The sequence below is a fragment of the Microtus pennsylvanicus genome, chromosome 6, assembly GCF_037038515.1.
Source record: "Microtus pennsylvanicus isolate mMicPen1 chromosome 6, mMicPen1.hap1, whole genome shotgun sequence".
Classification (NCBI taxonomy): domain Eukaryota; kingdom Metazoa; phylum Chordata; class Mammalia; order Rodentia; family Cricetidae; genus Microtus; species Microtus pennsylvanicus.
The window spans coordinates 106499755-106526935 of NC_134584.1; the positions used below are offsets into that span (position 1 = coordinate 106499755).

Consider the following 27181-nt stretch of genomic DNA (forward strand, 5'->3'; position numbering starts at 1 on the left):
TCAGAAGAAAATGGCAGCCTTCCCTGGGGATGGCAGCCTGTTTATTGGATACAGAAGATACATTTACAGGGTACACAAAATAAATAACTGCACATTCTCCATCCACGGGCCATGGCATGAACGCCTGGTGGACCTATCAAAGGCCCAAGACACAAACTCCCTCTGCCCTATCCTCACAACCAGGCCTATTTTGGGCAAGAAAGACAATTAAATCCCCAGTGGTTCTACACCCCCAGAAATTCCTGGGGCAGCTGATAAGTGAGGGGTTCTGAGGCTGTGAGGCTCAGTCCTCCAGGGCCTCCTATCCAGAGGGCAGGAGGATATAAGGAGAGAGTACATAAGGCACAGTTGACTTGGCACACAGTGGTCTCTTTGGTTTGGTTTCCCAATGGAGGTGGCAAACTTAGAAAGAGGGCCTAGCCTAGGGCTGCCTACTAAGAGGAGTTGTGTGGGAGTCAGACCCTTCTGCCGACAGAGGCTCTTAGTCTAGCTAAGGCTCAAACTAGGCTCTGTCTGGCCCCTTCCTACCCACGGAGAGCAGCTACAGAGGGAGGGAGCTTGGATTCCAGCCTAGTGTGGTGGTGGTAGGGAGACCATGCCAGCTATAGGAGCTGTTGCGGCTCAGTTCTCTGGGAAAGCAGCCCCTGCAACCCTACCCTACCTCCCAGAGGAGCTCCCTCCAGCCTGACTCAGTGGGGACAGCCTCGAAAGTTAATGCTATGAAAAGAGGTGGGCACAGGGCAGATAGGGCAAGGCCAGCTCTTACAGCAAGGTCAGCACCCAAGGCACCCGGGGTTCAGAGGCAGGTAACACAGTACGGCTAAGTTCCAGGGTGAGGTTTGGAGAAGCTGAGCAGAAGAGGAGTTGAGCAGCCCAGGACTCTTCCCCCAATTCAGCAACTCCTTTCTTTCCTCTTCCTTTAGGAGGGCTGTGGCAAGGGGGTGCACCAGTCACCACCCCTCCCCCGGCCACCTATACCTAGACCAGACACTAGATGGCGCCATCATGAAGCTATAAAGAGGGCATGGCAGCTTTAGAAAGGGACCAGCAAAGGACAATACCAAAGGGTGGAACAAGGGTTGACAACGGAATTCTGAGAACTCTTCATGCTCATCCACCCCCCAGGTAGCAGCAGTGGATCTCCTCCACCCCTCCAGGTGGGAAGGAGGCAGCTGGGGAATGACATGGGCATCTAAGCCGAAGAGAAAGACAATAATGGGCTCTGCAGAGGCACTGAGGGTGATGCACAGAATCCTGCTTACAGAGAGGCCAGAGCCTGAGACGAAGACCCATGCCACAGTCCTACCACGCGGCAAGTCTGGGGGCTAGAAGGGCTCCTGGTGGCACCATGAAGAAATATTGCTGTCGGCTGGGGAAAATGGTGAGGTTGCTTGGATCTGACTGGGGCTTGCAGTTTAGCTGTGGCAAAAGCTAGACCTCCCACTGGAGCATACTCTTAAGGATTAGTATGACATAGGACATGGGAGCTAGACCAATGCTTTGTGGAAGAAAGGGGGGTTATAAAAGTAATGGATTCAAAGAGTCCTGAGCCATAGGACCCATTCTACCCAACACTATAGACTCCTTTGGTCCAAGAAAAAGGCAAACATTAAGGAGATCAGTGGGGACTGGGTCCTGTCGTTTCTTCCAACTCAGCAGCTGCCTACCAGGTGCTCAGGTTAGATGGTTCTGGGCCACCATCCCATCACAACAGGCCCAGGCCCATGAGGAGGTAGGGGCTACTAAAGGCACAGAGAAGAGCTAGACCCAGACACGCTCTATATACTGCTGGCCATGATGCCTGGGTACAGAGAAGACATTGGGCCCAGGTAACAAAGCAGAGAGTGGCCAGAAGGAGACAACAGTGTGTCCATGTCACAGCTGGTGGCTCAGCCATTATACTGCTGCTGATAGCGCAGGTTGAGCTCCCGCAGTTCGCGCTCCCGAACACGGCGGGACTTGTTGGAGCGTGTGGAGCGGCTGGAACGTGTGGACTGGGAAGACTTGGTGCTCTGGCAACGAGAGGAAGCACGCTTGAGGAGATTCTGGGAGATGGATCGGTGCAGATTCTTCATGGACGAAGAGGCTGCCATGCTTACTACCCATGGATGTCTCAGGGCCTGCAGTGCAGTCATCCGAGCTCCAGGGTCCACTGTCAGCAGGCGGTCAATGAAGTCCTTGGCCAGGTTAGATACACTAGGCCAGGGCTAGAAGCCAAGGACAAGCATTAGTGTGAGAGGACTCAATGCTGCCCTCCCCTCTGGATGATACCTCCACAGCACTAGGCTCCACCAAGCATCTGTGCAGTCTAGAGAGGCAGCACCTCTCCTCTGGAGCAGCACACTGGAGCTCCTTTCCTTCCCCTCAGGCTGACACAGCTTACTGAGCAGGCGCTGCTTGCTCATGAGTCTGACAAGGAGGAAAAGGACGCATTATCTATCCTGGGAAGCAAAGCCTAACTAGAGGAGGTGGACCATGCCAAGACCCCTAACCTACCCTAGGGACTTTAACTAAAGGAGGTGGACCATGCCAAGACCCCTAACCTACCCTAGGAATTTATTTTTTATTTTTAAACAGTGTCTCTCTGTAGCTCTGGCCGTCCTAAAACTTACTCTGTAGATCAGGCTGGCTTCGAACTCACAGAAATCTGCTTGCCTCTGCCTCCCTGAGTGCTGAAATTAAAGGCTTTTTTTAATTATTATTTTTTATATGTGTGTACCTGAGTGTATGTATACCCACCACACACATGCAAGTACCCACGGAAGACAGATGGACTGGAGCTTCGGCAGCTGTGAGCCCTTGGTCCTTTACAAGGACAGCTCTTGACTGCTGAGCCATCTCTCCAACTCTAGATTTTTTTTAATTATTTATTTTTATTTCATGTGGATGTGTCTGTATGGGGGTGTCAGATCCCCTGGAACTGGAGTTACAGACAGTTGTGATCTGCCATATGGGTGCTGGGTATTGAACCCAGGTCCTACTGGAAGAGCAGCCAGGTGCTCTTAACAACTGAGCCATCTCCCCAGCAACCCCAACACTAGATTTTTGAAGAAAGTGATCCACATTTTCTCACCATGGCTAAACTCCGCCAACCATCTGTCTGGACCATATTGAGTAGAGGGAAATTTTAGAGTCCTTACTGAGAGGGTCTCACCTTCTAACTTCCAAGGAGTTCCCCATCAGCATTCAGGCACCAAGAGAAAAAAAACCATTTAATGCATTTATATTTCTCAGTTTGGTGACAGAGTAGGGACTTCTGGAGCCAGATAAAAATGATTGCCCTTCTCAGAGACTCTGTCCAGTTTGTGTAGTGATATTTCATTTGTTATCTTAATAAATAAAGCTTGCCTGAAGTTCAGAGTAAAACAGCTGCACTGATCAGCCTTACAGACTAGGCAGTGGTTAAAGATGTGCCCATCACCACCCAGCGTAACACACACCTTTAGTCCCGGTAGCCACATTAGTTTGCCACAGAAACCAGGAGGTAGTGGTGCACGCCTTTAATCCCAGCACTAGAGAGTAATATAAGATGGGAGGAGAGAGCTCTCACACACAGTCTCATTCTGAGATTCCTGGAAGCAGGATCACCATTTCAAACTGAAGTAGAGGTTAAGAGCCAGCGGCTGGCTGTTCTGTTTTCCTGGCCTTCAGGCCAATCCCCAATTTCTGTCCTTGGGTTTTTATTAATTGTGCTACAAGTTTATATAACTTCTTTGAGCCACAAAAGCCCCTGAGATTAACCAGGTGTAATGGTACATGCCTTTAATCTCAGCATTTGGGAGACAGAAGTTGGCAGACGTCTGTGAGTTCTAGGCCAATATGGCCTATATAGTGAAAGCCTATCTCAAAGCAAACAAACAAGTCCTTAAGTATTATGTGCCAGCCTCCTTCTAGTCCATTTCTGTCCCTACAGAGCTCTCCTAAAAGCCTGGTCTGCTACAGGTAACCAGAATTGCCTTGTCTTAGCCATTCACAAAGTAGCTATCAACGCTGGCTCTCAGCCTCCCTAACTTGTCTTGACCTGGATGAAGTTAAATTCTTAGGGGAAAGGACATTTCCTTCAATGCTCTCCTAGCCTCCAGTGCTTACAATTATTCCAGGCTCTGAGCTCCAAGTTGATTATTAGCGTTCGATGTACTGAGCCCTAGTGCTCGGTGTAGCTCACACAGGAGGCACTGAGTAGGTTCAGGTGGTTGAGCAATCAGATGCTGTCTAATGAGTACCCTCTGGGAACGCTGCTTCAGGCCATGGAACCCAGCCTCTGGGCCCCTGAACTTCCTGAGAGAGCTTCTAGAAAGGGCTCTGACGCTCCTTTAAGGGTAGGCCGCCGGGTAATTCCCTGTTCTACTATATGGGGCTCTACTATGATGCCACGACACCACTCTCTCTCTCTCTCTCTCTCTCTTTTTTTTTTGGTTTTTCGAGACAGGGTTTCTCTGTGGCTTTAGAGCCTGTCCTGGAACTAGCTCTGTAGACCAGGCTGGTCTCGAACTCACAGAGATCCGCCTACCTCTGCCTCCCGAGTGCTGGGATTAAAGGCGTGCGCCACCACCGCCCGGCTACCACTCTCTCTTTAATGCTAGGTAAAGAGGTGCCTACTCCATGGCACCTTTTACTTTGGGGAACCTCTGAACATGCTCTCCATGGTCAGGCACACCTTGCAACAGTCCACATTCCAGGTAGGGACATGGCCATTTAACAAAGACACACACCTGCTGATTCAATTGCCCTAGCAGGGCTCCTAACTGACAGACAGAAGTGATGCAGAGAGAAGACTCATCTGGACTCCTAAGAAGAGGTAGGTAGTTTTCTTGTAGTCACTGTCCTCACCTCCCTGTTAGTAAGCAAAGCTTGCTGGGCAGTGGTGGCGCATGCCTTTAATCCCAACACTCAGGAAAACAGAAACAGGCAGATCTCTGTGAGTTCGAGGCTAGCCTGGTCTATGGAGCAAATTCCAGGACAAACAGAGACACAGAGAAACTAAACCCTGCTTCCCTTAAAGAAAGAAAGAGAGAGAAAGAAACAAAGAGAAAGAAAGACACCCATTCACATAGTTTTTTTTTTCCTTTAAAGAAAGTCCTGTGGATTGCTGTTGCCACCTGAGTACAAGCCCCTGCCTATCACGAGATGGATGCAGCAGGCCTATTAGAACATGTGATAAACATGGCAAGCCCAGAACAGATCAGATCAGAGTACCTGCATTGTGCTGCCCTGCTGGGCTTCTCTGGGAACTGGGAAAGCTACTGCAGCCCAGCCTGGCTTGCTGGAAGAACAACTCCAAGGCAGCCCAGGGTACTCCGAACAGAGCTGAATGATTCTGAGTCTGTCCCTTACTCAATTCTGAACAGGAGCAACTCCTAAGCCAGGGATTTTGGTACACACATTAGATCCCAGCACTTAGCCAGGCAGTGGTGGTACACGCCTTTAATCCTGGCACTCAGGAAGCAGAAGCAGATGGATCTGAGTTTGAGGGCAGCCTGGTCTACAGAGTGAGTTCCAGAATAGGCAGAGCTACACAGAGAAACCATCCCTTGAAAAAATAGTAGTAGTAGTAGTAGTAATAATAATAATAATAAAAAGATCCCAGTACTTAGCAGGTGGAGGCAGGAGGATAAGGAGTTCAAAGCCACCCTAGACTTTATAAGACAATTTAAAGCCAACCGAGGCTTCCGGAGACCCTCACAAACACACTCCTCCAAATAAGAGTAGCCGCTCTCTGCAGAAGGTGGGTTCACAAGCTAGAAGCCTAAACAAGGATGAAGTGAAGACTTTCTCCCTTCAGATTCTCACACAGTTAAAGCATGGACTCCTGCGGCTTGCAGCCAGTCTGCTACTGTCTTAAAAGGGCCTCTCAGCAGACCTGCACAGTGAGCTTAAACATCTCCATCTCCAGAGGAGCACAGGCACACACCAGGCACTAACCCCTGCTGCCTGTCACGCGCTCAGCCTGTTAGTGACAAAGCGAGCCAGATTGATCCACCCTTCCTACTCCCCAGACTCTCGCCTCATCAATTATTGTGTTCGTGCCACTGGGTACAGAATGCCAATGGACTCATTTGTCTGCAGGCCAGCCAGCTCTCTGGAAGGCCCCCAACACTCCCCATCTATGAGGAGCTGGGAGCAGCTATGCTGGTAGTGGTCTCCAAGCCAAAGTTTCTCCGTCTAATCTTTGTGTGTTGGAAGAAACTAGAGTAGGAAGTCAAGCAGGCTGAACACAGGGAAGTGGCCCTCATCCAGCTTGCAGACAACGAGGCAGGAGTTTGGGGTGACCTCAGTTGAGCAACCTCTTAACTCGACCTCCCACATTACTCAGAAAAGCAAGGCCTCCTGTGTCCTCCACAGTCCCACTTCTGGACTCAAGGTCATTCCAGCACCTCCCAAGAAAGTGGCCATTGCCTGAAGTCCATCCCACCTGCTTCTCTGAACCCTAAGTATGTCTGTCAGGCTATGACTGACTGGTCAGGAGGCATTCTGGACATGAGAAAAAGAAAAATGATTAAACAACCATGCCCTTCAGTTTCCAAAGTTCTAACTGCTTTCTCTGGCTAAAGGACAGAACTCTGACCTCAGTATATATCCTTGTGGTCAGATAGGGACATTCGTGGGCCTCAGGTGACTAACAAATGGGACAGGTCCCAATTGCAGTTGGTTAGTCTCCCATTGGTCTCTACCTGCATCTGGACCGATATAAAACACAGGCGGGGTGAGGACTAGAAGGAAGAGGTCAGTTAGCTCTGCCTGCAGACAGTCAGGAGATCTGTATATGTTACTATGTGAAGACAGCTTCAGTATATGCTACTAGCTCATACTCTCCACAAGTCTCTGGACCCTGCCTGTGTGGGCTGGGCCCTGGGCTGAGGCTGAGGGAGGAGGGTAATCACTGGCACTCCGAGTCTGACCATCAAGCTGGCTGCCTTTTTCCCTGTACACAAACTCCGAAAGACCTTGTTCCCTTGCAGTTGAAGTACCTACTCTTGAGGTTCTAACAGCAGAGGAGACAACTACAGAGAGTGGGAGGGACCGCTCCCTAAGCACCCCCTCACCAATTTCCCCTCATTATCCCCTACTTTTCTCCTGGGCAAAGCCATTCCTCTGTGGACTCCAACTCTCTCCTAGAGGGAGAGGCACCAATATACAAAGGCATTGTGTTCCAGCTCAGAGAGCGTGTCTCCCTTTTCTCTCTGCCCCTTCTACTTGAGTGGGAAGGTATGGCAAGAACATTTCCCAAGGCTACGACATAGTCTCACTTTGAGCCTGAAAGCTAAGAAAAGGAGGCTGGAGGCAGCTGTCCAACCGAGGCTGCATAGGGATGCAGAAAACCCTGCTCACCTGCTACCCCAGACTTCCTCTGGTAGAAGGCTGACTACTTTTTTTTTCTTGGTTTTTCGAGACAGGGTTTCCCTGTGTAACAGTCCTAACTGTCCTGGACCTAGCTCTTGTAGACCAGGCTGGCCTCGAACTCCCAGATCTGCCTGCCTCTGCCTCCCGAGTGCTGGGATTAAAGGTGTGCACCACCACCGCCCGGCTAAGGCTGACCACTTTCAAGTGAGATTACAAGAGGACAAATGGCCCAGGTCTTTTCTGGATGGCATCAGGGTGATAGGTTAAAGTGTCAGGCTACAAGCCCAGTGACCAATTCCATTTCTTTGTATGACCTAAGAGAACTCACAGCCTAACTATTTTCAACACAGAGAGACTGAACACAACATAATTCTAAGTCTCTCCTGATTTTGAAAGTTCTAGATTTTAAGAAATAGCTTCCCATCTCTCACTCCTTGGCTGCACGTGAGGGCACAGGATGTGCTATTTATTGCAGCCGACCTCCTGACCCCTGGGGTTCCTCATACAACCCATGAATTTGGGATGAAAAGGCAGTCCTGCTGCACAGCAGTCGGGGGAGGAAGGAACAAAGTTGGGCTTGCTACCATGACTCAGTTCTTCCTTCAGCTTTATCTCAAGATGTATTTTTATATTTTCAGACCCAGTATTCCCACTCTCAAAGGCCTCCTTTCTGTACTTACGTGGGCCTGAATCAAAGCCAGGAAAAGGGCACAGAAGAAATTCTTGGAAATAGAGCTTTGGGTTTACTTAGGAGAGCAGAACTCTCAATATAACAATAAGGACAACACAGACAGAAGTGGCCTCCAAGGTTATATTTTTTGAAAAATGTAGCAAGTTTGGACACTGGTAGAGCCAACACACCCTCTGATCAAGATAGCAACATCAGATCCCTCCCACTGAAGTCCATGGTGGCTAGGGAAGGAGGGACAGCAGAGAAGAAGATGTAGAAGGACAGTCTAAAGACAGAAGAAGAGAAGTTTTAAGGAGTTTGTAGAGACAAGGTTTCAGGTCAGCCTCAGCCTTCTGGGTGTTGGGATTCTAAGGGTGTACCACAGTGCCTTACTGAGCTCTGCTTTTGTTTTAGTTTTGATACATAGCTCTACCCACCCCTCAGGCAGGGTCTCTGTAGCTTTGGAGTCTGTCCTGGAACTAGCTCTGGTAAACCAGACTGGCCTTGAACGCACAGAGGTCTGCCTCTACCTCCAGAGTGCTGGGATTAATGCACTTCCGGTGTTTGTTTTTTGGGGTGCTTCAAGCATACTAGTAAATCATCTCTAGCCCTGAAATTTGCATTTGATCTTAGCCCATCAATTCTCAACCTGTGGGTTTCGACCCCTTTGGGGTTGCACATCAGATTCATAACAGCAGCAAAATTAGAATTATGAAGTAGCAATGAAATTTTATGGTTGGGGAGGTCACCACAACATGAGGAACTGTATTAAAGGGTCACAACATTAGGAGTGTTGAGAACCACTGTCTTAGCCAAAAGGCCAAGAAACAAACAAAAAAAAACAAAAACAAGGAAACAACAAAAAATATCAACAACAACAAACAAACAAAAAAGATAAGAACAAAGGATATTTTGGGTTTTGTTGTTGTTTTTCAAATATTTATTTATTTATTATGTATACAATATTCTGTCTGCATGTATGCCTGCAGGCCAGAAGAGGGCACCAGACCTCATTACAGATGGTTGTGAGCCACCATGTGGTTGCCAGGAATTGAACTCAGGACCTTTGGAAGAGCAGGCAATACTCTTAATCGCTGAGCCATCTCTCCAGCCCTTGCTGTTGTTTTTCTCTGCTTAGCCCTGGCTGTCCTGGAACTTGCCCTGTAGACTAGGCTGGCCTTGAATTCTCGCCCCCCCCAATTTTTCCCCCCCAAAAATTTTATTTCTAAAAATTAAATTTAATTAGCTAGGTGGTGGTGTACACCTTTAATCCCAGCACTAGGGAGGCAGAGGCAGGAAGATCTCTTGAGTATGAGGAAAGCCTGGTCTACAGAGTGAGTTCTTTTTTTTGGTTTTTCGAAATAGGGTTTCTCTGTGGCTTTGGAGCCTGTCCCGGAACTAGCTCTTGTAGACCAGGCTGGTCTCGAACTCACAGAGGTCCGCCTGCCTCTGCCTCCCGAGTGCTGGGATTAAAGGCGTGCGCTACCACCGCCCGGCAACAGAGTGAGTTCTAGGACAGCCAGGGTTATTCAGAGAAACCCTATCTTGAAACACCAAACCAAAACAAAACAAAATTTTAATTTAATTAAATAGACACAGAGAGGGTAAGCGTGTTGCTCAGTAAAACAGTGCTTGCTTATCGCTGTACAAGGCTCAGAATTCAATTCTTTTTTTTTTTTTTTTTTGGTTTTTCGAGACAGGGTTTCTCTGTGGCTATGGAGCCTGTCCTGGAACTAGCTCTGTAGACCAAGCTGGTCTCGAACTCACAGAGATCCGCCTGCCTCTGCCTCCCGAGTGCTGGGATTAAAGGCGTGCGCCACCACCACCCGGCTTCAGAATTCAATTCTGAGCACCAAAATAGAGAGGAAGAGAAAGAGAAGGAGGGAAAAGGAGAGCGAGAATGAGAACAAATGCAGTCTTGTCCCTTCTAAGAGCTCATGAAGCGAAGGGGGACAGGAAGTGCCTAGAAGAATGACAGCCTGTGCCAGCCTATCTAGCAATGTCTATTTTAACAATGTCCGGGAGCAACCCTGGAGGGTTCTTGATCTAGATGAGTGCTAAAAATGATCTGTTTCCATTTAAGGATTCTGCCGAAGCCAAGTGGTGTCCAGAGCCTGAGCTAGCTTTCTTTCCCTTGTTTCTTAAACAAATGACTTCTTTCCATATAAAACAAAATTTTAGATGTATTCCAAGCTGGGTCAAACTCATTGCACAGCAAAGGATGACCTTGAACTTCTGATCCTCCTGCTTCACCTCCTGAGGTGTACACCACCAATCCTGAAAACATGTAATGCTCAGGACCAAACCTAGGACCTCAGGTATGCTGGGGGAGCCCTCTACCAACTGAGATACATACCCACTTTAACTCTGAGGTGGTATTGAGCCTCAGTGGCTGTTAGATCACAGATGTTGTGGTCTCTGTCGGAGGTCTGTGTCCCTAGAACTCTAGGCACAGCAGGATTTAGTTCAGGACAAGTACTTAGGCAAGACTGAATGGCAGGATGAGTGAAGAGATGAAGGTAACTCAGCTTTCTGCAAGTGAGCCAGACAGCATTGGGCCAGAGCCCAATATGGGGTACCAGGCATTTACTAGGACAGAGAAAACAAAGCATTCTAGGCAGAAAGAGTGGCTCTGTGAGATGAGAGACTAAGTGGGGAAGGAGAGTATACAGAGGTATGGCCAGTAGGAGACAGGTAGACCAGGTAGATCAACATAACCATCTACCCAATAGAGAGTTAGCACCTATCTTAGCTGAGGCAGAGGGAGTGTTCAGGCCATGAGTGACTCTGAAGTCAGAATGTGGGAGAGATGATAGCCTAGCCCCCAGAACTAGAGAGCCTGGAAGCAAAAGAGCCTATGACAAAGAGGTGAATTCAAACAGTGAAAAGGAGAGGGAGGGGACACAGGGAATGACTCTGAGCACAGCCATGTTGTTTCCTTTTGCTAGAGGGCCTCTGAGGGCTGCAAGTGGAAAGGGCAGAGATGAAAGGTAGCTCTAGCTAAGGCTGACATGTTGCTGAAGTGTCTGAAGCAAGGCCTTTCTGTAGGAAGGGCTAAGACAGCCGTGTAAGAAATTGCAGCTGATTCTGCCACTACAGGGTGGCTCTCTGGGGAGTGTGTAACCAGGGCAGCAGCAACAGAAAAAAGCCTAAAGGATTAGACTCTGGAGCCTGCAGCCAGAGAGGTAGCACATGATGGGGCTCTGCCTTCTTCCCTCAGAGCCTGTCTCCTGCCCCATCATATAGAAAACAGCCCTTATCTTCCTAAAAGAGGATTCCAAACGAGGATAGGTCTCCTGCCAGCCACTGAGAATCCACTACACACCCAGTGGCCCAAACAAGGCCACCTTTCAGAGGCACATGTTGCTAGGTATTAAGGAAGGCCTGTCTGAGGGTATCAGCAATCTAGTTTGTCTAGGGCAGACAAAATGGTGAAAACTGAGGTCCTGTCCAATGTGATCCAGTTCAACTTGGAATAGAAAACTGAGTAGTGCTGGGTGGTGGTGGCGCACGCCTTTAATCCCAGCACTTGGGAGGCAGAGACAAGTGTATCTCTGTGAGTTTGAGGCCAGCCTGGTGTACAAAGCAAGTTCCAGGACAGTCAGGGCTGTTACACAGAGAGAAAAAGATTCATGTCTTCATTCATCCTGCCATGCCATGTTGTCCAAGTGCTGGTCCTGAGGCAAGTCCCAGTGTCCCTTACTTGTATCTTCTTGAAATGGCAGTTATAGACTTTGGAACATCATATAACCCCGAGTGCAAGCGCTATGATAAAGGAAGTGAGGAAGAGTGAGGTGAGGAGCGGGTCAGGGAAGAGCTGACTCTGGGAGCCCATCTTATCACAGGTGATCAGAACTAAACGGTGTTAGTCCAGCTCACTGCCCTCAAGAACCCTTGGCTCCAAAAAGAAGGATGGCTAGCTAGCCCAGGGACCACCTCCCACTACCCCATATTTCCCAGGCAGAAGTAGGGTGGGTTTCTTCTCCCACAACTGTCACCTTCTCAGAGGCACTTGGGCTCCTGGTGTAGTCACCGAGGCGCACCCACGGCTCAGAATGCCCAAGTGGAGGAGGATGAAAATTCAGGCTTCTAAATTCGAAAGACAGCAGAACTGCTGATGGCACCATCATTCTGCCATCAACCTCCAAGAGCCTCTTCATACATCCTGCCTCTAGGAATAGAACCCTTGACAAAAGCAATGACATCAGGCCAAGGAGTGTCACACTTGTCAAGTGAAACACGGCAGCTGAGAGAGAGACCCCCACTATACTTCAGTGTGAACTAGATGACTCACATCCTGTGCTCTCTCCTGTAAAACAGCTCCTCCAGCCTCCTGAGCCTCCTGTTAAAGGAAGTTCACCTTTGGGTGGCTTTGTGTCTTTAGTCTTCTCTCATCCTTATGCAGGTCTTCTTTGCCCCTTAACAGAATGTTCCCTCACTTTCAAACTGCCTTCTTGATGCCAGCACCTCCAAATAGGTAAACTTAAGACTTCTTTTTGCAATATTAACTATCTGCATGCATTTCCTCTTCCTTCAATGCCCCGTGTTTGCCCTAAATGAAGAGCACATTCACTCCTGGTGTACTGTGAACCCTTCTGTCTGTGGCCCTGGCCAGGCGTCTCCAGCAAGGTCTCTGCTTCAACTTGCCTACCAGCAGCTGCATTTGGACCCTTCCCAGAGCAGAGCACAGAATCTCTGGTTCTGTCTAGTCTTTGAATTTGAGTAGAAGCAAGTACATCCCCCACTTCACTCTTTTGTTATTCCCTCATGCTCAGATAATCAATGACAGTCAGTGACACTGTGCAAGCTCCAATTAAATAAACTGCTTCATCAACAATTGCCAGAATCAGAAATTCTTAGGAGTTCCTACAGATTTTTCAAGTCTTTCCATTTGAGAAACAGATTCATTCTCTCTCTCTCTCTCTCTCTCTCTCTCTCTCTCTCTCTCTCTTCCTCCTTTAGCTAAGATCCACGCTGCCCTGTCATCTGGAGGGACCCTCAACAGCTTGGCACCATACAAAGCTCAGAATAGAAGCAGCCTTTCAACTTTCAAAAATTTATATTCTTTTTTTGATTTTGTTTTTGTTTTTCGAGACAGGGTTTCTCTGTAGCTTTTGGAGACTGTCCTGGAACTAGCTCTTGTAGAGCAGGCTGGCCTTGAACTCACAGAGATCCACCTGCCTCTGCCTCCCGAGTGCCTCTACAGGATGCACTGGCTGACCTGTGGCATCTTATGCTGTTTCGTACTAGCCCAGCACAAATATGTGAGAATCAAATTTTCAGTCACATACCCATTCACTTAAAATCCACAAAGGACAGGAGACCAGGCATGCGCCTTCCATGGTGCTGCTGGCTCTGTGGAAACTATCAGGTGTTCTCTAGCAACCCCTGCACTCCAGAGACCAAGCACAGGTTTCAGTGTAAACAGTTATCATCTCTCCCGTAAATGGTGCGAACGGAAACCCTCCTCAGTGCCTGTCACAGAGTTGCACTGAAGAGGAAGGTGTCTGTCCTTCAATCACTGCCATCTTTGAAATGTCTGACCTGGGAACCCTCCTAGAGAAGAGCAGCTCCATTCCTGAGAAAGGGACATCCTTAACTAACCCCACAACCTCATCTGCAAACTAACAGGCAGGCTGACAAAGCGTGGAATCTCAAACCCTGAAACAAAGTGATCTAGGCCCTTGGGTGACTCTTACAAGGAACACTGTTCTGAGCCAGGTGATGGGGATGAGAGGGCTGGGCCAAAGCCCTGGGAGAAACTAGGTCACAGAAAACAGTTGCTCCCAGAGCTCCTTCCCTTCTCTGCAAGTGACAAAAATGGCAGAAATGGCATCTGACAGTGGTGAGGCACACCTGTAATCCCAGCATTTGGGAGGTGGAGGCAGGAGAATTACAGTTCAACGCCATCCTTGGCTACACAGAACTTCAGGTCAGTCTAGGCTACTTGATACTCCCCCTCAAAAACAAACAAACAAAGCAAAGGGGCACTGAAATGTGCTCAGTAGGTAAAGTATGGTCTGAGTTTGAGTCCTAGAATCTACATGAAGGTGTAAAGACACAACCTACTCCACAAAGGTGTTCTCTGACCTCTACATACATGCTGCCGCATGCACATGCCCACACACCCCCACTATGCACACGCACACAATAATAAGTAAAGCAATAAAAAGTAAAACACAAACCAAAATAAAATAACAACAAAAAGAGGCACAGACAATAGCACACTGGTAGCCCCAGCCCTGAGGGGAGCACTCTGTACTTTGAGGGAGGGGTTCTCACTATCTTGGCAGAGTCCTATAGTCCTGCATAACTCAGCTCATGTTCTCACAGAGCATGGCCACTCTTCCACAAGCACACAGGTATTCTCCAGCTCACAGTTTACGGCTGTCAGCCTCATCCCTACCCCGTCAGAATCCTCTGAAGGGCAACCAGCAATGACTCTCTTTGCACCTTCCTTTAGCAATCAGCAATACTAAAAACTGACAGTTTTTTGTTTTTTTTTTTATTTATTTATTTTTATTATGTATACAATATTCTGTCGGTATGCCTGAAGGCCAGAAGAGGGCGCCAGACCTCTTTACAGATGGTTGTGAGCCACCATGTGGTTGCTGGGAATTGAACTCAGGACCTTTGGAAGAGCAGGCAATGCTCTTAACCACTGAGCCATCTCTCCAGCCCCAAAACTGATAGTTTTTTTGCAATTATCAGAAGTATCCATGGATCTGGATACACAAACTGGATGGGTTGCTATTTGAATTTGGCACACAGGCTAGCATTTGTTGACATATAACTTACTATTTAAATATGTGAGCTAAAGCTAGGTATGGTGGTACAAGCTCATAATCCCAGCAGGCAGGAAGATTAAACGTTTAAGGCAGTGGTTATATATTGAGTGTGAGGTTAGATGAGACTCTGTCTCAAAACAAAAGTAAACTAACTTTTTTTTTGTTGTTTTTGTTTTTGTTTTTCGAGACAGGGTTTCTCTGTGGTTTTGGAGCCTGTCCCGGAACTAGTGCTTGTAGACCAGGCTGGTCTCGAACTCACAGAGATCCGCCTGCCTCTGCCTCCCGAGTGCTGGGATTAAAGGCGTGCGCCACCACTGCCCAGTTTAAACTAACTTCTAACATCTTAAATCAAAAGATGAGCATACATGGGTCCTCGTTGTCTGGCAAAACTGAACAGAGATAGGAAACTGAATAGAGATAAGAAATAGAGATAAGGGCTGGAGAGATGGCTCAGTGGTTAAGAGCTGACCAACATGGGGCTGGGAACTAAACTTAGGGTCTCCACAAGAACAATACACACAGCCAGGCAGTCACCAGTGGCACACGCCTTTAATCCCAGCACTTGGAAGGAAGAGGCAGGTGGATCTTGGTGAGTTCGAGGCCAGCCTGGTCTACAAGAGCTAGTTCCAGGACAGGCTCCAAAGCAACACAGAGAAAGCCTGTCTTAGGAGAAAAAAATACACACACACACACATACTCTGAACCATGGTGCCATCTCTCCAGCCCTCACCTTCCCCAAAAGAAATCCTTAACTCATAGGGTAGAGACAAGTTAACCACACACACTTGCTCTTTGGTGATAAATTTTTGTGACACATCCCACATAATTATTCACAAGGTTGGGAGTGGGACTAAGTTCTAGTACCCCACAGTGGTAGCCCACAGTGGCAGTTCACTTCTCTGTGTGGTGTCTGGGTGTGCATGCGTTTGTGCGTGTGTGTACAGGTACACACGCACATATGTGATGAGGCCAGAGGGTGATTTATTTCCTTTATCATTCCCTACCCTATTTTTGAGACAGGGTATCTCACTGGCTGACCCTGCCATCACTGGCTCCCCAGTACTCAGATGACAAGCACATGCCACTACATCTATTTTCCATGGGTTCTGAGGATCAGAACTCAGGTCCTTGTGCTTACGTGGCAAGCATATAACTAGCTGAGCCATTTCCCCAGTCCCAGCCCACCTGTTTTATTTAGTTTAAGCCAGGGTCTCACTACACAGCAATGGCTGGTCTGTAACTTGATATGTAGAGCAGACTAGTCAATCCACTTCTAAATGTCCTTGTTCATTAGACTTACTTCTTTCCTGCATCACTTTCTCCTGTCTTTACTGAACCACCTCCCACATAAGCTTTCTGCTCCCAGGTCCTCACCTCAAGACTTACATTTAGGAGAAACCAAACGAGGACACTTTACTAGTCTATGTTGTTTCTACACTGTCTGCCTGGTCCCCATGATCTGCCCTCAAAGCAGATCCTTCTGACCAGGAGTTAATACCTTCCCACAGAAGGGCCTCTCTAACATCCCTGGAACAGAAGCAAGACATACTCACCTCCCCCAAATAACTGTATTTGCCCCTGAGGATCTGCCGGTAAAGCCGGGTGCGGTTGTCATCCTCAAAGGGCATGGTGCCACTGAGTAGAATGTAGGCAATGACACCCAGTGCCCACATATCCACGGAATTGGTGTAGGGTTTTCGAACCAGGACCTCAGGAGCAATGTATTCAGGTGTGCCACAGGTGGTCTTCATCAGGCAATCATCACCTTTCTTTCGGGCACTGGCCAAACCAAAGTCAGTGATAATGATCTTGGAGTCAGTGCCTGGGTGGTAGTAGAGGAGATTCTCAGGCTTGAGGTCTCGGTGTGTGATGCCCAGGGCATGCAGATATCGGACACCATCCAGTACCATTTGCAGCACTCTTGTGGCATCCCGCTCAGTGAAAGAACCTTTGGCAATTATCCGGTCAAAGAGTTCACCACCAGTGGCCAGCTCCATCACCATGTATACGCGCTCCTGTGTCTCAAAAACTTCCACCAGCTGAATGATGTTGGCATGGCGCACCCGGCGCAGCACGCGAAGCTCGGACTCACACACCTCCCGCCCTTCTCGGTACTTGGTCTCGATCATCTTGATAGCATATGGCTGTCGGGTTGCCCGGTGCTCCACTCGTACCACTCGGCTAAAGCTGCCTCGGCCAATAAGGGCCTTGATGTCATACTTAGCTGTCACACGTGGGTCAAACTTGGCTCTGTACTTCGCCACCCTGACCCTGCGTGGTGGTTCTGAAGGAGGTTCTGTGTAGCCAGTAGTGGGAACACCAGGGCATGGAGGTGCATGCTGACTGGCAGCTTTGAGAGGGCCAACACTGTCTACCTCTGTGATGAAGTGCTTGTATACATCAGTCTTGGTGCCACTAAAGGGCTCTACTTTCTTGACCAGATCCAGCTGGACATCCTTGGGTGGCTCAGGAAGGACCTTGCTTGTCCCACAGCCCATCACGGACACGGGGGCATCCTCTCCAGCGAGGCTGGCAGGACCTGCTCTGTAGGCAGTGCCCCGTCTACACCTATGCAATAGAAGAGAGGGTAAGTCAGTATAGTCAGGGATACCCCTGAAGGACAGCAGGTATCCCTCCCTCTTCCTGTCGCCTTGATAAATGCAGCCTAATTAAGAATGAAGTCAGATATGGTGGTGCATATCTGTAATTCTAGACTCTGGAGGCAGAAGCAGGAATATCATGCAAGTTTAAGGCCAGTCTGGTCTACAAAGCAATTCTTCTGGGCCATCCAACTTTACATAATGAGACTGTCTCAAAACAAACACAATTGACTGACACAATACCCTGCAAAGGGATGTTGCTGACATCTTAAGAAGTTAAGAGTAGGGGATGGAAAGATGGCTCAGCAGTTTAAGAACACAGGGTTGTGGTGGTGGCGGTGCACACCTTTAATCCCAGCACTTGGGAGGCAGAAACAGACACATCTCCGTGAGTTCAAGGCCAGCCTGGTCTACCAAGTGAGTTCCAGGACAGCTCCAAAGTTACAGAGAAACCCTGTCACGAAAAAAAAAAAAAGAAAGAAAGAAAACTGGTTGCTTTTCCAGAAGATCCAAGTTCAATTCTCAGCACTCATACGGCAGTTCACAATTGTTTGTAACCCCAGTTCCAGCAGATCTGATGTCCTCTTCTGGCCTTTAATGGCACCAGGCACACACATGGTACATAAACATACATATAGACAAAACACTCACTCACATAAAAATTTTAAATAAAATGAAAATAAAAAGAGACATCAGAGTACAGAAGCCAGACAAAGTAGCAACTCACACCTGTGATTTCAAAGTTTAGGAGGTTGAGGCAGGAGGATTATCTTAAATTCAATACCAGGCTAAGTTACACAGCGACTTCTGAGACAGAGTAGGGTTACAGAGACCCTGTCTCAAAACAAAATAAAAACAACTCAGATTACAATCTCATTCTGAGGGGAGGGTCTAGGAAAAAGACCAGGGCTGATTTGATTTCTATGGCCTTGGCTTACATTTTCCTGGATCGCAAGTTCTTCAAGCCTAACAGAGGGCAAGACGTTCACCAGGCACCTCTTTAGTCTTCCTGACCCTCCTAGCTGAAGTCTTATATTTCCTAAGTGTTAAAATCACTCCTCATCGGGGCTGGAGAGATGGCTCAGAGGTTAAGAGCATTGCCCGCTCTTCCAAAGGTCCTGAGTTCAATTCCCAGCAACCACATGGTGGCTCAGAACCATCTGTAATGGCGTCTGGTGCCCTCCTCTGGCCTGTGGGCATACACACAGACAAAATATTGTATACATAATAAATAAATAAATATTTAAAAAAAGAACGTTTAACTTTAAAAAAAATCACTCCTCATCTTTCTGACTCATCTCTTCTGAAACAGGGATGTAGAGTGTTGGAGACCTCCTCCAGCAGCAGCACCCATAAAAACTCAGAAAGATGTATCTCCAGGTCTCCATGGAGAGCTTCCTAAACATTATCTTCTTACAGAGGTGGACCCCTATAACAGCAAAGCTACCTTGAGTCGGTCCTTACTTCACTTTCCTGCATGGTCTCTACAGCCTTCTCTTCAGCAGCTATCCTGCTCCAGTCTCGTATTTGCCCAGTTTCCACATGGCTAAAATCTAACCCAGTGAATTGGAGACCAGAAATCTTGGCACAGTGTCACTAGGTATCAAACACCTATAGGAAAGCCGGGCAGTGGTGGCGCATGCCTTTAATCCCAGCACTCTGGAGGCAGAGACAGGCGGATCTCTGTGAGTTCGAGGCCAGCCTGGTCTACAAGAGCTAGTTCCAGGACAGGAACCAAAAACTATGGAGAAACCCTATCTCGAAAAATAAAAAAATAAAAAAAAAAAAAAAAACACCACACCTATAGGATAAGGCAGGAATAAAGGATAGAGGCATGTTCCAATATATGTCTTTTTTAGATGTTTGTTTTTAATTATGGGGGAGAGATGTGCACATAAGTGCAGGTGCCAGGGCTGGGTGGTGGTGGCGCACGCCTTTAATCCCAGCACTCGGGAGGCAGAGGCAGGCGGATCTCTGCGAGTTCGAGACCAGCCTGGTCTACAGAGCAAGTTCCAGGACAGGCTCCAAAGCTACACAGAGAAACCCTGTCTCAAAAAACCTTGAAAAAAGAAAAAAGAAAAGGAAAAACCCTGACTTTTCACTTTAAACAAAGCCTGCACAAAGACATTTTTAAAAAAAAAAATATTTATTTATTTATTTATTATGTATACAATATTCTGTGTGTGTGTGTGTATGCTGTAGGCCAGAAGAGGGCACCAGATCTCATTACAGATGGTTGTGAGCCACCATGTGGTTGCTGGGAATTGAACTCAGGACCTTTGGAAGAGGAGGCAGTGCTCTTAACCTCTGAGCCATCTCTCCAGCCCCCACAAAGACCTTAAGTCAGCAGTGAAGCACCATGTTTCTCCTATTAGAAACACTCAAAGGTGGGCTGCTATCAGTACTCTACCATTCCAAATAAGGACTGAAATGGGGAGAGGTGCAGCTAGAAAGAAAGCCAGCAAGCTAGGGACATAAGTAACATCCTCCAGATGATCCGAGCAGCTCCAAACTCCAGTCACATCTGTGTTTTGTTTTTTGAGACAGGGCTTCACTATGGAGCCCTGACTAACCTGGAAGGCTTCAAACTCAGAAATTCACCTGTCTCTGCCTCTGGATGCTCAGCTCCACCACATCTACTAACTTCTCCCAAAGTGACACAGGGAAAATGGTGCTGACTGGCAAGAACCTGCTGAGAACCTGCTTGAGCTTTCTTGTGTATGTGCCCAACTTAGTAGCCAGCATGGGTACTGGGGTAGACAGGATGAGTGAGAAAGAAGCCTCAGGAAATGTTATACCAGGTCACAAAGCTAACACAGAAATTAATCTGTTCTCCAGGGTCTGTGCTGCACCTTCAGCTCCCAGACTGATACCAGCCCAAGCATGCTGGATGGTGCCAGAGGGAGTGAGCACGTCCCTGACACTACAGAAAAGACAAGCCAAGAGCGGTAGTGAGACTTGTCCAAAGCCACTCAAAGTGTGTTCAAGCATGGACTCCGGTCTCCTGGTTCTCCATCCAAGGATCTCTTCTTCACAAAGTCAAGACTTCGGAAGTACCTGGGCCCAGCAGAATTTGACCTCACCAGGTCAAAGACTGAACAGTTTGCTCACTCCACACCTCTGCTGAGCCCTTTTCTGTCATGGGGCTCACAGCTTTCTTCTGTTTGTCTTCTCTTTTAGACAGACTTGCTGTGTAGCCTTAATTGACTTTGAACTCACTACGTTTCTATAACAGGGAGACTGTCGCAGCAATTCCACTTCTAGAAACAAAGCTACAAAACCACTTTCATAAGAGTACAGATATGTGCTGTGGAATATTACTTTAACTGTGTAAAGATGCCTTACTTTTGTTTATGCTGCATTTGTTTAAGAGGTAAAGATGCGTGGACAGCCATTAGCTAGGCAGAGGAGGGATAGGTGGGGCTGATAGGCAGACAGAATAAATAGAAGGAGGAATCTAGGCTGCAGAGAGAACGTTCCCAGGGCCAGACAGATAGGGAAGACGCATGAAAATAGGACATATAGAAGGAAATAAAGAAGGGTCCAAGGCAAACGTAGGTGAAGAGAAACAGGTTAAATTAAGTTATAAGAGCTAGCTAGACAAAAAAAGCCCACAGAGAAACCCTGCCTCGAAAAGCAAAAAAAAAAAAAAAAGCTAGCTAGAGGCCACCAGGCGGTGGTGGCGGCACACATCTTTGTTCCTAAAAAGCACTTACGTGTCACTTTCTCTTATGTTTTAACTTTTATGGGGCATTTTCTGTTGTTCTAAAATAGGGTCTCCCTACTTAGCTTAGGTTGGTTTTGAACATGAAATCCTCCTGCCTCTGTCTCCCAAGTGCTGAGATTACAGATATGTATAACCATGTTTGGTTTTTAACTTTTAATATCATTAATGATTGTTACTGTATTTTTCTTTGTGTTTCTTTATGTAGCCCAGGCTGTCCTGGAACTCACTCTGTAAACCAGGCTGGCCTCAAACTCAAGGATCTACCTGCCTCTGCCTCCTGAACGCTGGGACATTGTGCTGCCACAATTGCTACAGTTTTTATTACTTACTCGTTTCTTATTTATTTATTTTGGTTTTTCTTTTTTTTTTTTTTTTTTTTAAATATTTATTTATTTACTATGTATACAATATTCTGTCTGCGTGTATGCCTGCAGGCCTCATTCCAGATGGTTGTGAGCCACCATGTGGTTGCTGGGAATTGAACTCAGGACCTTTAGAAGAGCAGGCAGTGCTCTCAACCGCTGAGCCATCTCTCCAGCCCTTATTTTGGTTTTTCGAGACAGGGTTTTTCTGTGGCTTTGGAGCCTGTCCTGGAACTAGCTCTGTAGACCAGGCTGGCCTCGAACTCCCAGAGATCCGCCTGCCTCTGCCTCCCGAGTGCTGGGATTAAAGGCGTGCGCCGCCACTGCCCGGCTTAAGATGGGGGTTTATATTGCCCTTGCTGGTCTTAAACTCCTAAACTCAAGCAATACCTCTGCCTCAGTCCCCTAAGGAGTTGGCACCACAATCATACACCACCATGCCCAGTAATGGCTTCTTGGGCTATAGTATCTTGGGACCCCACTTTTCAAGGACTACAGCTGAACATTGTCCTCATGGTAACAGCTGGTAGACAATGACCTCATCTTGCTGAGAACGAGACTTCCAAGGTTTTCTTTGTTTCCCCACTTTGTGATGATCCCCAAATCTAAGACCTCCCAACATCAGAAATACAGATCTAGTAATTTACCAAGTTCTCCCTTCCAACCCACAAATATTTACTGGTATCCTGCTTCGAACTAGAAACTCTTTAGGGCAGCGATAAAAAAGTAAGGTATAGTCTTTGCTCTCAAGGAATTTATACCCGGGACAGTGCTTTTTTTTTTTTTTTTTGGTTTTTCGAGACAGGGTTTCTCTGTGGTTTTCGAGCCTGTCCTGGAACTAGCTCTTGTAGACCAGGCTGGTCTCGAACTCACAGAGATCCGCCTGCCTCTGCCTCCCAAGTGCTGGGATTAAAGGCGTGCGCCACCACCGCCCGGCGCTTTTTTTTTTCCTGAGACAGGTTCTCACCACGTCTACAGCTCTGGTTGTTACGGAACTCACTAAGTAGACCAGGCTGGCCTTGAACCCACAGAGACCTGCCTGCCTCTGTCTCTCAGGTGCTGGGATTAAAGGTGTGTGTCACTAAACACAGCTGACCATCATTCCTATGATTCCTTGAAAGGCTACTTCAAACCTGTAGCCTGAAAAAGTCTCTCAGATAATTTCCTTACAGCAAATGAAAACATCACATTTTCATTACCTTAACACCTAATACCCTGACAATGCAAGACTGTATCAAAAATTAGTTCCGTGGTGACCTAGCCAATACTAAGATTTCTGGAAGGGAAGGGTGTTTGGATAAGCCTCTTTCCAGCTCTCAATAACCGAGATTGCTTCCCTTTTTCTAGAGTTTTACTTCTCAGATACACACAGTGAAGAACCCTCCTGTGCAATGATCTGGACCAATGCAGACAGCTGCTCTCAGCTACACTCAAGTGTAAGGTCAATGGCTTCAGCTGCGTACAGCATGATCGCATCATCACACAGCTGCTTAAGTGCCGAGGAAGGTCAGAGCTGCGCACATAACGTGCTCATGCTTACAAAGCCACATAATAGGCGAAACCAAATTCTCACCCATCTAACCATGACCTGTGACTCTGACACAATACCTCCGCATCTATTTCAAATTGCACAGGCACTCGGAACTCAAGGGTACTCTGTGGCAAGTGCCAAGAAAACCAGAGATGCGAAAGTACAGCTCACTGTCAGAGGCGAACACGTTCCCTGAAGGTTGCACTTTCCCTTGCTCATTCATACAATTTAAGCACAGGATTACAATTAGACCTAGAGAACTCGCTTACTCAGCAGCAAACATCCCCAAAGACCTTCTAGTGGAGTGGCCAACTGCATCTATCTGGTGAAAAGAAGTTACCAGAGCTCTCAGTTGCCTAGAAGTGACCTTGAAGAAACCACAAAACAAAAGATGACATTTTCTGGGTCTGGTGGGAAAGGCCCATAATCCAAGTTACTCAGGAAGCTGAGGCAGGAAAATCCCAAGACCTGTTTTAGCTACAGAGTAAGTTCAAGACCAGCCTCGGCAACTTGGTAAAACCCTATCTCAAAATCAAAAGTGAAAAAGAAGGCTGGGGTTATACCTCACTGCTAGAGTTCTTGACTAGGTCCAACACTTAGTATTAGGGAAAAACAAAACAAAGACATCAGCTACAATGGGGCTGGCAAGAGAGTTCAGTGGGTGAAGGCACCTGCTTCCAAGACTGACAACCTGCGTTACAACCCTGAACCAACGATCACTTACACACAGACACACACGAAAAAAGGAAAAGAAACACAGAAAGATGAAAATTTCCGGAGCTAGGGGTTGTAGCTCAGTAGCGTAGAGTATATAATAGGCATATGTTTGATTAGTATGCATAGGACCTGGGTTTGATACCCAACACTGGAAGGAAAAAAAAGATGAAAGACACTATGGACATTAGTAAAGTGGTTCCATGTAGAAAATTTCAAGTGTACTCAGCATTTTATATATACTATATCACCCATCTGCACTCTAAGGAGATTTAATGAAGTAACATGACTCTCCTACCTTGGATATGGGGAAATAGAACTCAGAGACTCTCAGGATGCTAAAAAGCCAGTAACAGAGCTGGGCAGTGGTGGCGCATGCCTTAATCCCAGCACTCAGTAGGCAGAGGCAGGTGGATCTCTGTGAGCTCGAGGCCAGCCCAGGACAGCCAGTGCTACACAGAGAAACCCTGCCTTGAAGAAAACAAACAACAAAAAAGGCCAATAATCTAATTTAGGTCTTTCAAAATTTTCTAAGATCTAGGCAACGAATCCATAACAAGAGTCTACAAGGCCGTAGCTTCTGAAGCAATAACACAAAATCTTCATCCAAGGAAGTACAGTAGTGTCTTTAGCTTTGGCTTTTTTCATTTTCTTTTCTTTTTTAATGTGTAGCCCAGGCTGGCATTGAACTCATAATCCTCCTGCCTCTGCCTCCTTCAGGAAATCCTACCAGCGTGTGCCACCACAACCAAGATAGTGTCTCACTCTATAGCCCAAGATGGTCTAGGGAACTCACTATTAAACAAGACTGACCTTAAACTCACAGCGATCCTCCTGCCTCAGTATCCAGAACGCTGGGATTACTGATGTGCACCACCATGACCTGCTTTTGTTTTTTGTTTTTTGTTTTTTTTTTGGATTTTTCGAGACAGGGTTTCTCTGTAGCTTTTGGAGCCTGTCCTGGCACTAGCTGTTGTAGACCAGGCTGGCCTCGAACTCACAGAGATCCGCCTGCCTCTGCCTCCCGAGTGCTGGGATTAAAGGCGTGTGCCACCACCGCCCGGCTGTTGTTTTTTAAAATATAGATTTCTGAAATGGGGACACAGCTCATTTGGTAGAATGCAAAACATCCTGGGAACAATTCCTATACAGGGGGAAGAAGACTTAAAAACAACTTTAAAAACACAGGTCTTAGGATTGGAGGGATGGCTCAGCAGTTAAGAGCACTGGCTGCTCTTCCAGAGGTCCTGAGTTCAATTCCCAGCACCCACATGGTGGTTTACAACCATCCGTAATGAGACCTGGTGTCCCTTTCTGGCCTGCAGGCATACATGGAGGCAGAATACTGAATACATAATACATTAAAAAAAATACAAGTCTCTATCTCATATCCTGTTTCCTATTTTTGTTTTGTTTTGTGAGACAGGGTCTCACTCTGTAGCCCTGGCTGATGGGTACTCAATATACAGTCTGGGGTAGCCTCATACCCATGGTCATCCCCCTTCAGTCTCCCAGATGCTGGGGTTACGGCACTGGAGCTACCACACAACTTCTGAACTCCAACAGTAAACTGACCATGGAGCTTACATATCGTCTAAGTGCTAAGAGTACAGGCCCTGGGTACAGTCTCCATCACCATCATCAACAACAAAAAACAGAGTGAAAAAAAATTCCCCACGAGAACCTCTGGAAGTCGTATCAGATTCTTTCAACTTTTGGGCATCCCCCTGCTTCTGCCTGCGGCGTGCAAGTGATCACATGTATGCCCACCCTATCTGGACTTTGGGGTATTTTGTTTGAGAGACAGAGGCTGGTGGTTCTGAACATACTTCGTAGCCTATGCTGGCCTTTACTGTCACCCTGCCTCCATTCTCATAAATGGGATTAGAAGTGTATCCTACCTTTTTAATTTGAAAAAGAAATTCTTTTGAGACCGAGTTTCTCTGTGAAACAGCCCTAGCTGTCCAAGAATTCACTCTGTAGATCAGACTGGCCTCGAACTCAACAGGATCCGCCTGCCTCTACCTCCCTAATGCTGGGATTAAAGGTGTGCGCCACCACCGCCCCGCTGTATCCCACCATTTCTACTAAGAATGAAACTCTTGAATTTTTTTTGTTTTGTTTTGTTTTTCGAGGGTTTCTCTGTAGCTTTGGTGTCTGTCCTGGAATTAGCTCTTGTAGACCAGGCTGACCTCAAACTCACAGAGATCTGCCTGCCTCTGCCTCCCGAGTGCTGGGATTAAAGACGCCGCCTGGCAACTCTTGAAATTGAATCTTGGAAAATTACTCCAAAGATTTTTAGGTCATTAAGGTTGACGAGGAAGAAGCAGCACCTATCACACAAAGATAGGTGTTTGCTATGACTGTCTCAGCTGCTGGCTATGACAGATGCTCCACCGTACGGCCAATGCCGCAACAACCTTAATCAAACACTACCGCTATGTGCAAGCAAGGGAAAAGGAAGAGACGTCGCTGGTAGATTCTTAAGGACACGTGTAAATTTCCTATACTGGTGGGTGAGGGTGGAATGAAACCGAGAAAGCAGCTTATCTGAACCTTGAGGGTATGGAACCACGGAGCTAACAAGAGGCTCACATGCCTCAGCAATGCACTCCAGAAAAGCAGCGCAGCGCAGCGCCCAAAAGCTGACTGTAGGGCTAGGCCTCAGCAAATGATGACAAGCTCTGAATACCACAGCCTAGAAGGCTCAGTTTTTTCCCTACAGTGACTAGGGAGGCGGTTACAACTAGTGATTGAAAAGGTGGGAATTATCACTGCAGCAACTTCACGGAAGACAGGGCGGGGATGGGGCGCTCCTTGGAAGTATGGCAGGTTTGCCGTGCAAGCGACCCAGCTGGACTCTGGCCTGTTTTCCAGCCAGTACATGGAAGGAGATCGGTGGCCCCCGCAGGACCCTGGCGTTTACTGGCAAAGGCAGGATGTAGAGCAGGCGCAGCACACAAGGTTAGATCAATCTGACCCGCGCTGGGTGCGGGACGGCTGAGCCACAGCCAGGGCAGCTGACCACGTCCATAGGGCCCAAGGCCGCAGCAGGTTTTGAGGCCACGCCAGGGGACCGTGGGTAGCCACGGCCCGGCCCGCTCCCCAGCCCGAAGGCCCCAGTGCACAGGGGCCGAGGGCTCGGAGTTGCACTGCGGCGGCCCGGCAGCGCCAAGCCCACGCCACGGCCGAGCTCGCCAGCCCCTCACGCCGGTCAGGCCGAAGCCCCGAGCCGGAAGGCCTCACCTCGCGCGGCCGGCGGGCTCTTCGGAGTCTCGGCGGCTGAGCCCACCGTCTCCCGGCCCAGGCCACGGACGCCGCCGCCATTCTCTCGCGTCAGCGTCGTGACGTCATTACTGCGCGCGCCTGACGCCAAAACAAACTTGGGGGACCTACAGGGAGGAACCGAGGCGGACCCTCTGCTCGGCGGACGCGGTGGGCGTCCTCT

The 27181-nt window shown here is 47.9% G+C and overlaps 1 protein-coding gene across 1 annotated transcript; it reads right to left on the reverse strand.

Annotated features, from left to right (window-relative positions):
• Positions 1 to 27181, reverse strand: Pskh1 (protein serine kinase H1). The gene is made up of 3 exons (XM_075977205.1): positions 26980 to 27181; positions 16353 to 17367; positions 1 to 2207 (listed from the first exon to the last, which is right to left on the reverse strand). Exons 2-3 carry the CDS (start codon positions 17295 to 17297, stop codon positions 1890 to 1892), a joined length of 1263 nt encoding a protein of 420 aa, XP_075833320.1. The 5' UTR covers positions 17298 to 17367; positions 26980 to 27181; the 3' UTR covers positions 1 to 1889.

What these genes read in the sequence shown, in the direction of transcription:
- Pskh1 (XM_075977205.1), bottom strand. Translation starts at nt 17,297, where the DNA reads ATGGGCTGTGGGACAAGCAAGGTCCTTCCTGAGCCACCCAAGGATGTC. An exon ending in AATACAGTTATTTGGGGGAG is followed by an intron (nt 2,208 to 16,352) that starts GTGAGTATGTCT and finishes CTTGGCTTCTAG; the next exon opens with CCCTGGCCTAGTGTATCTAA.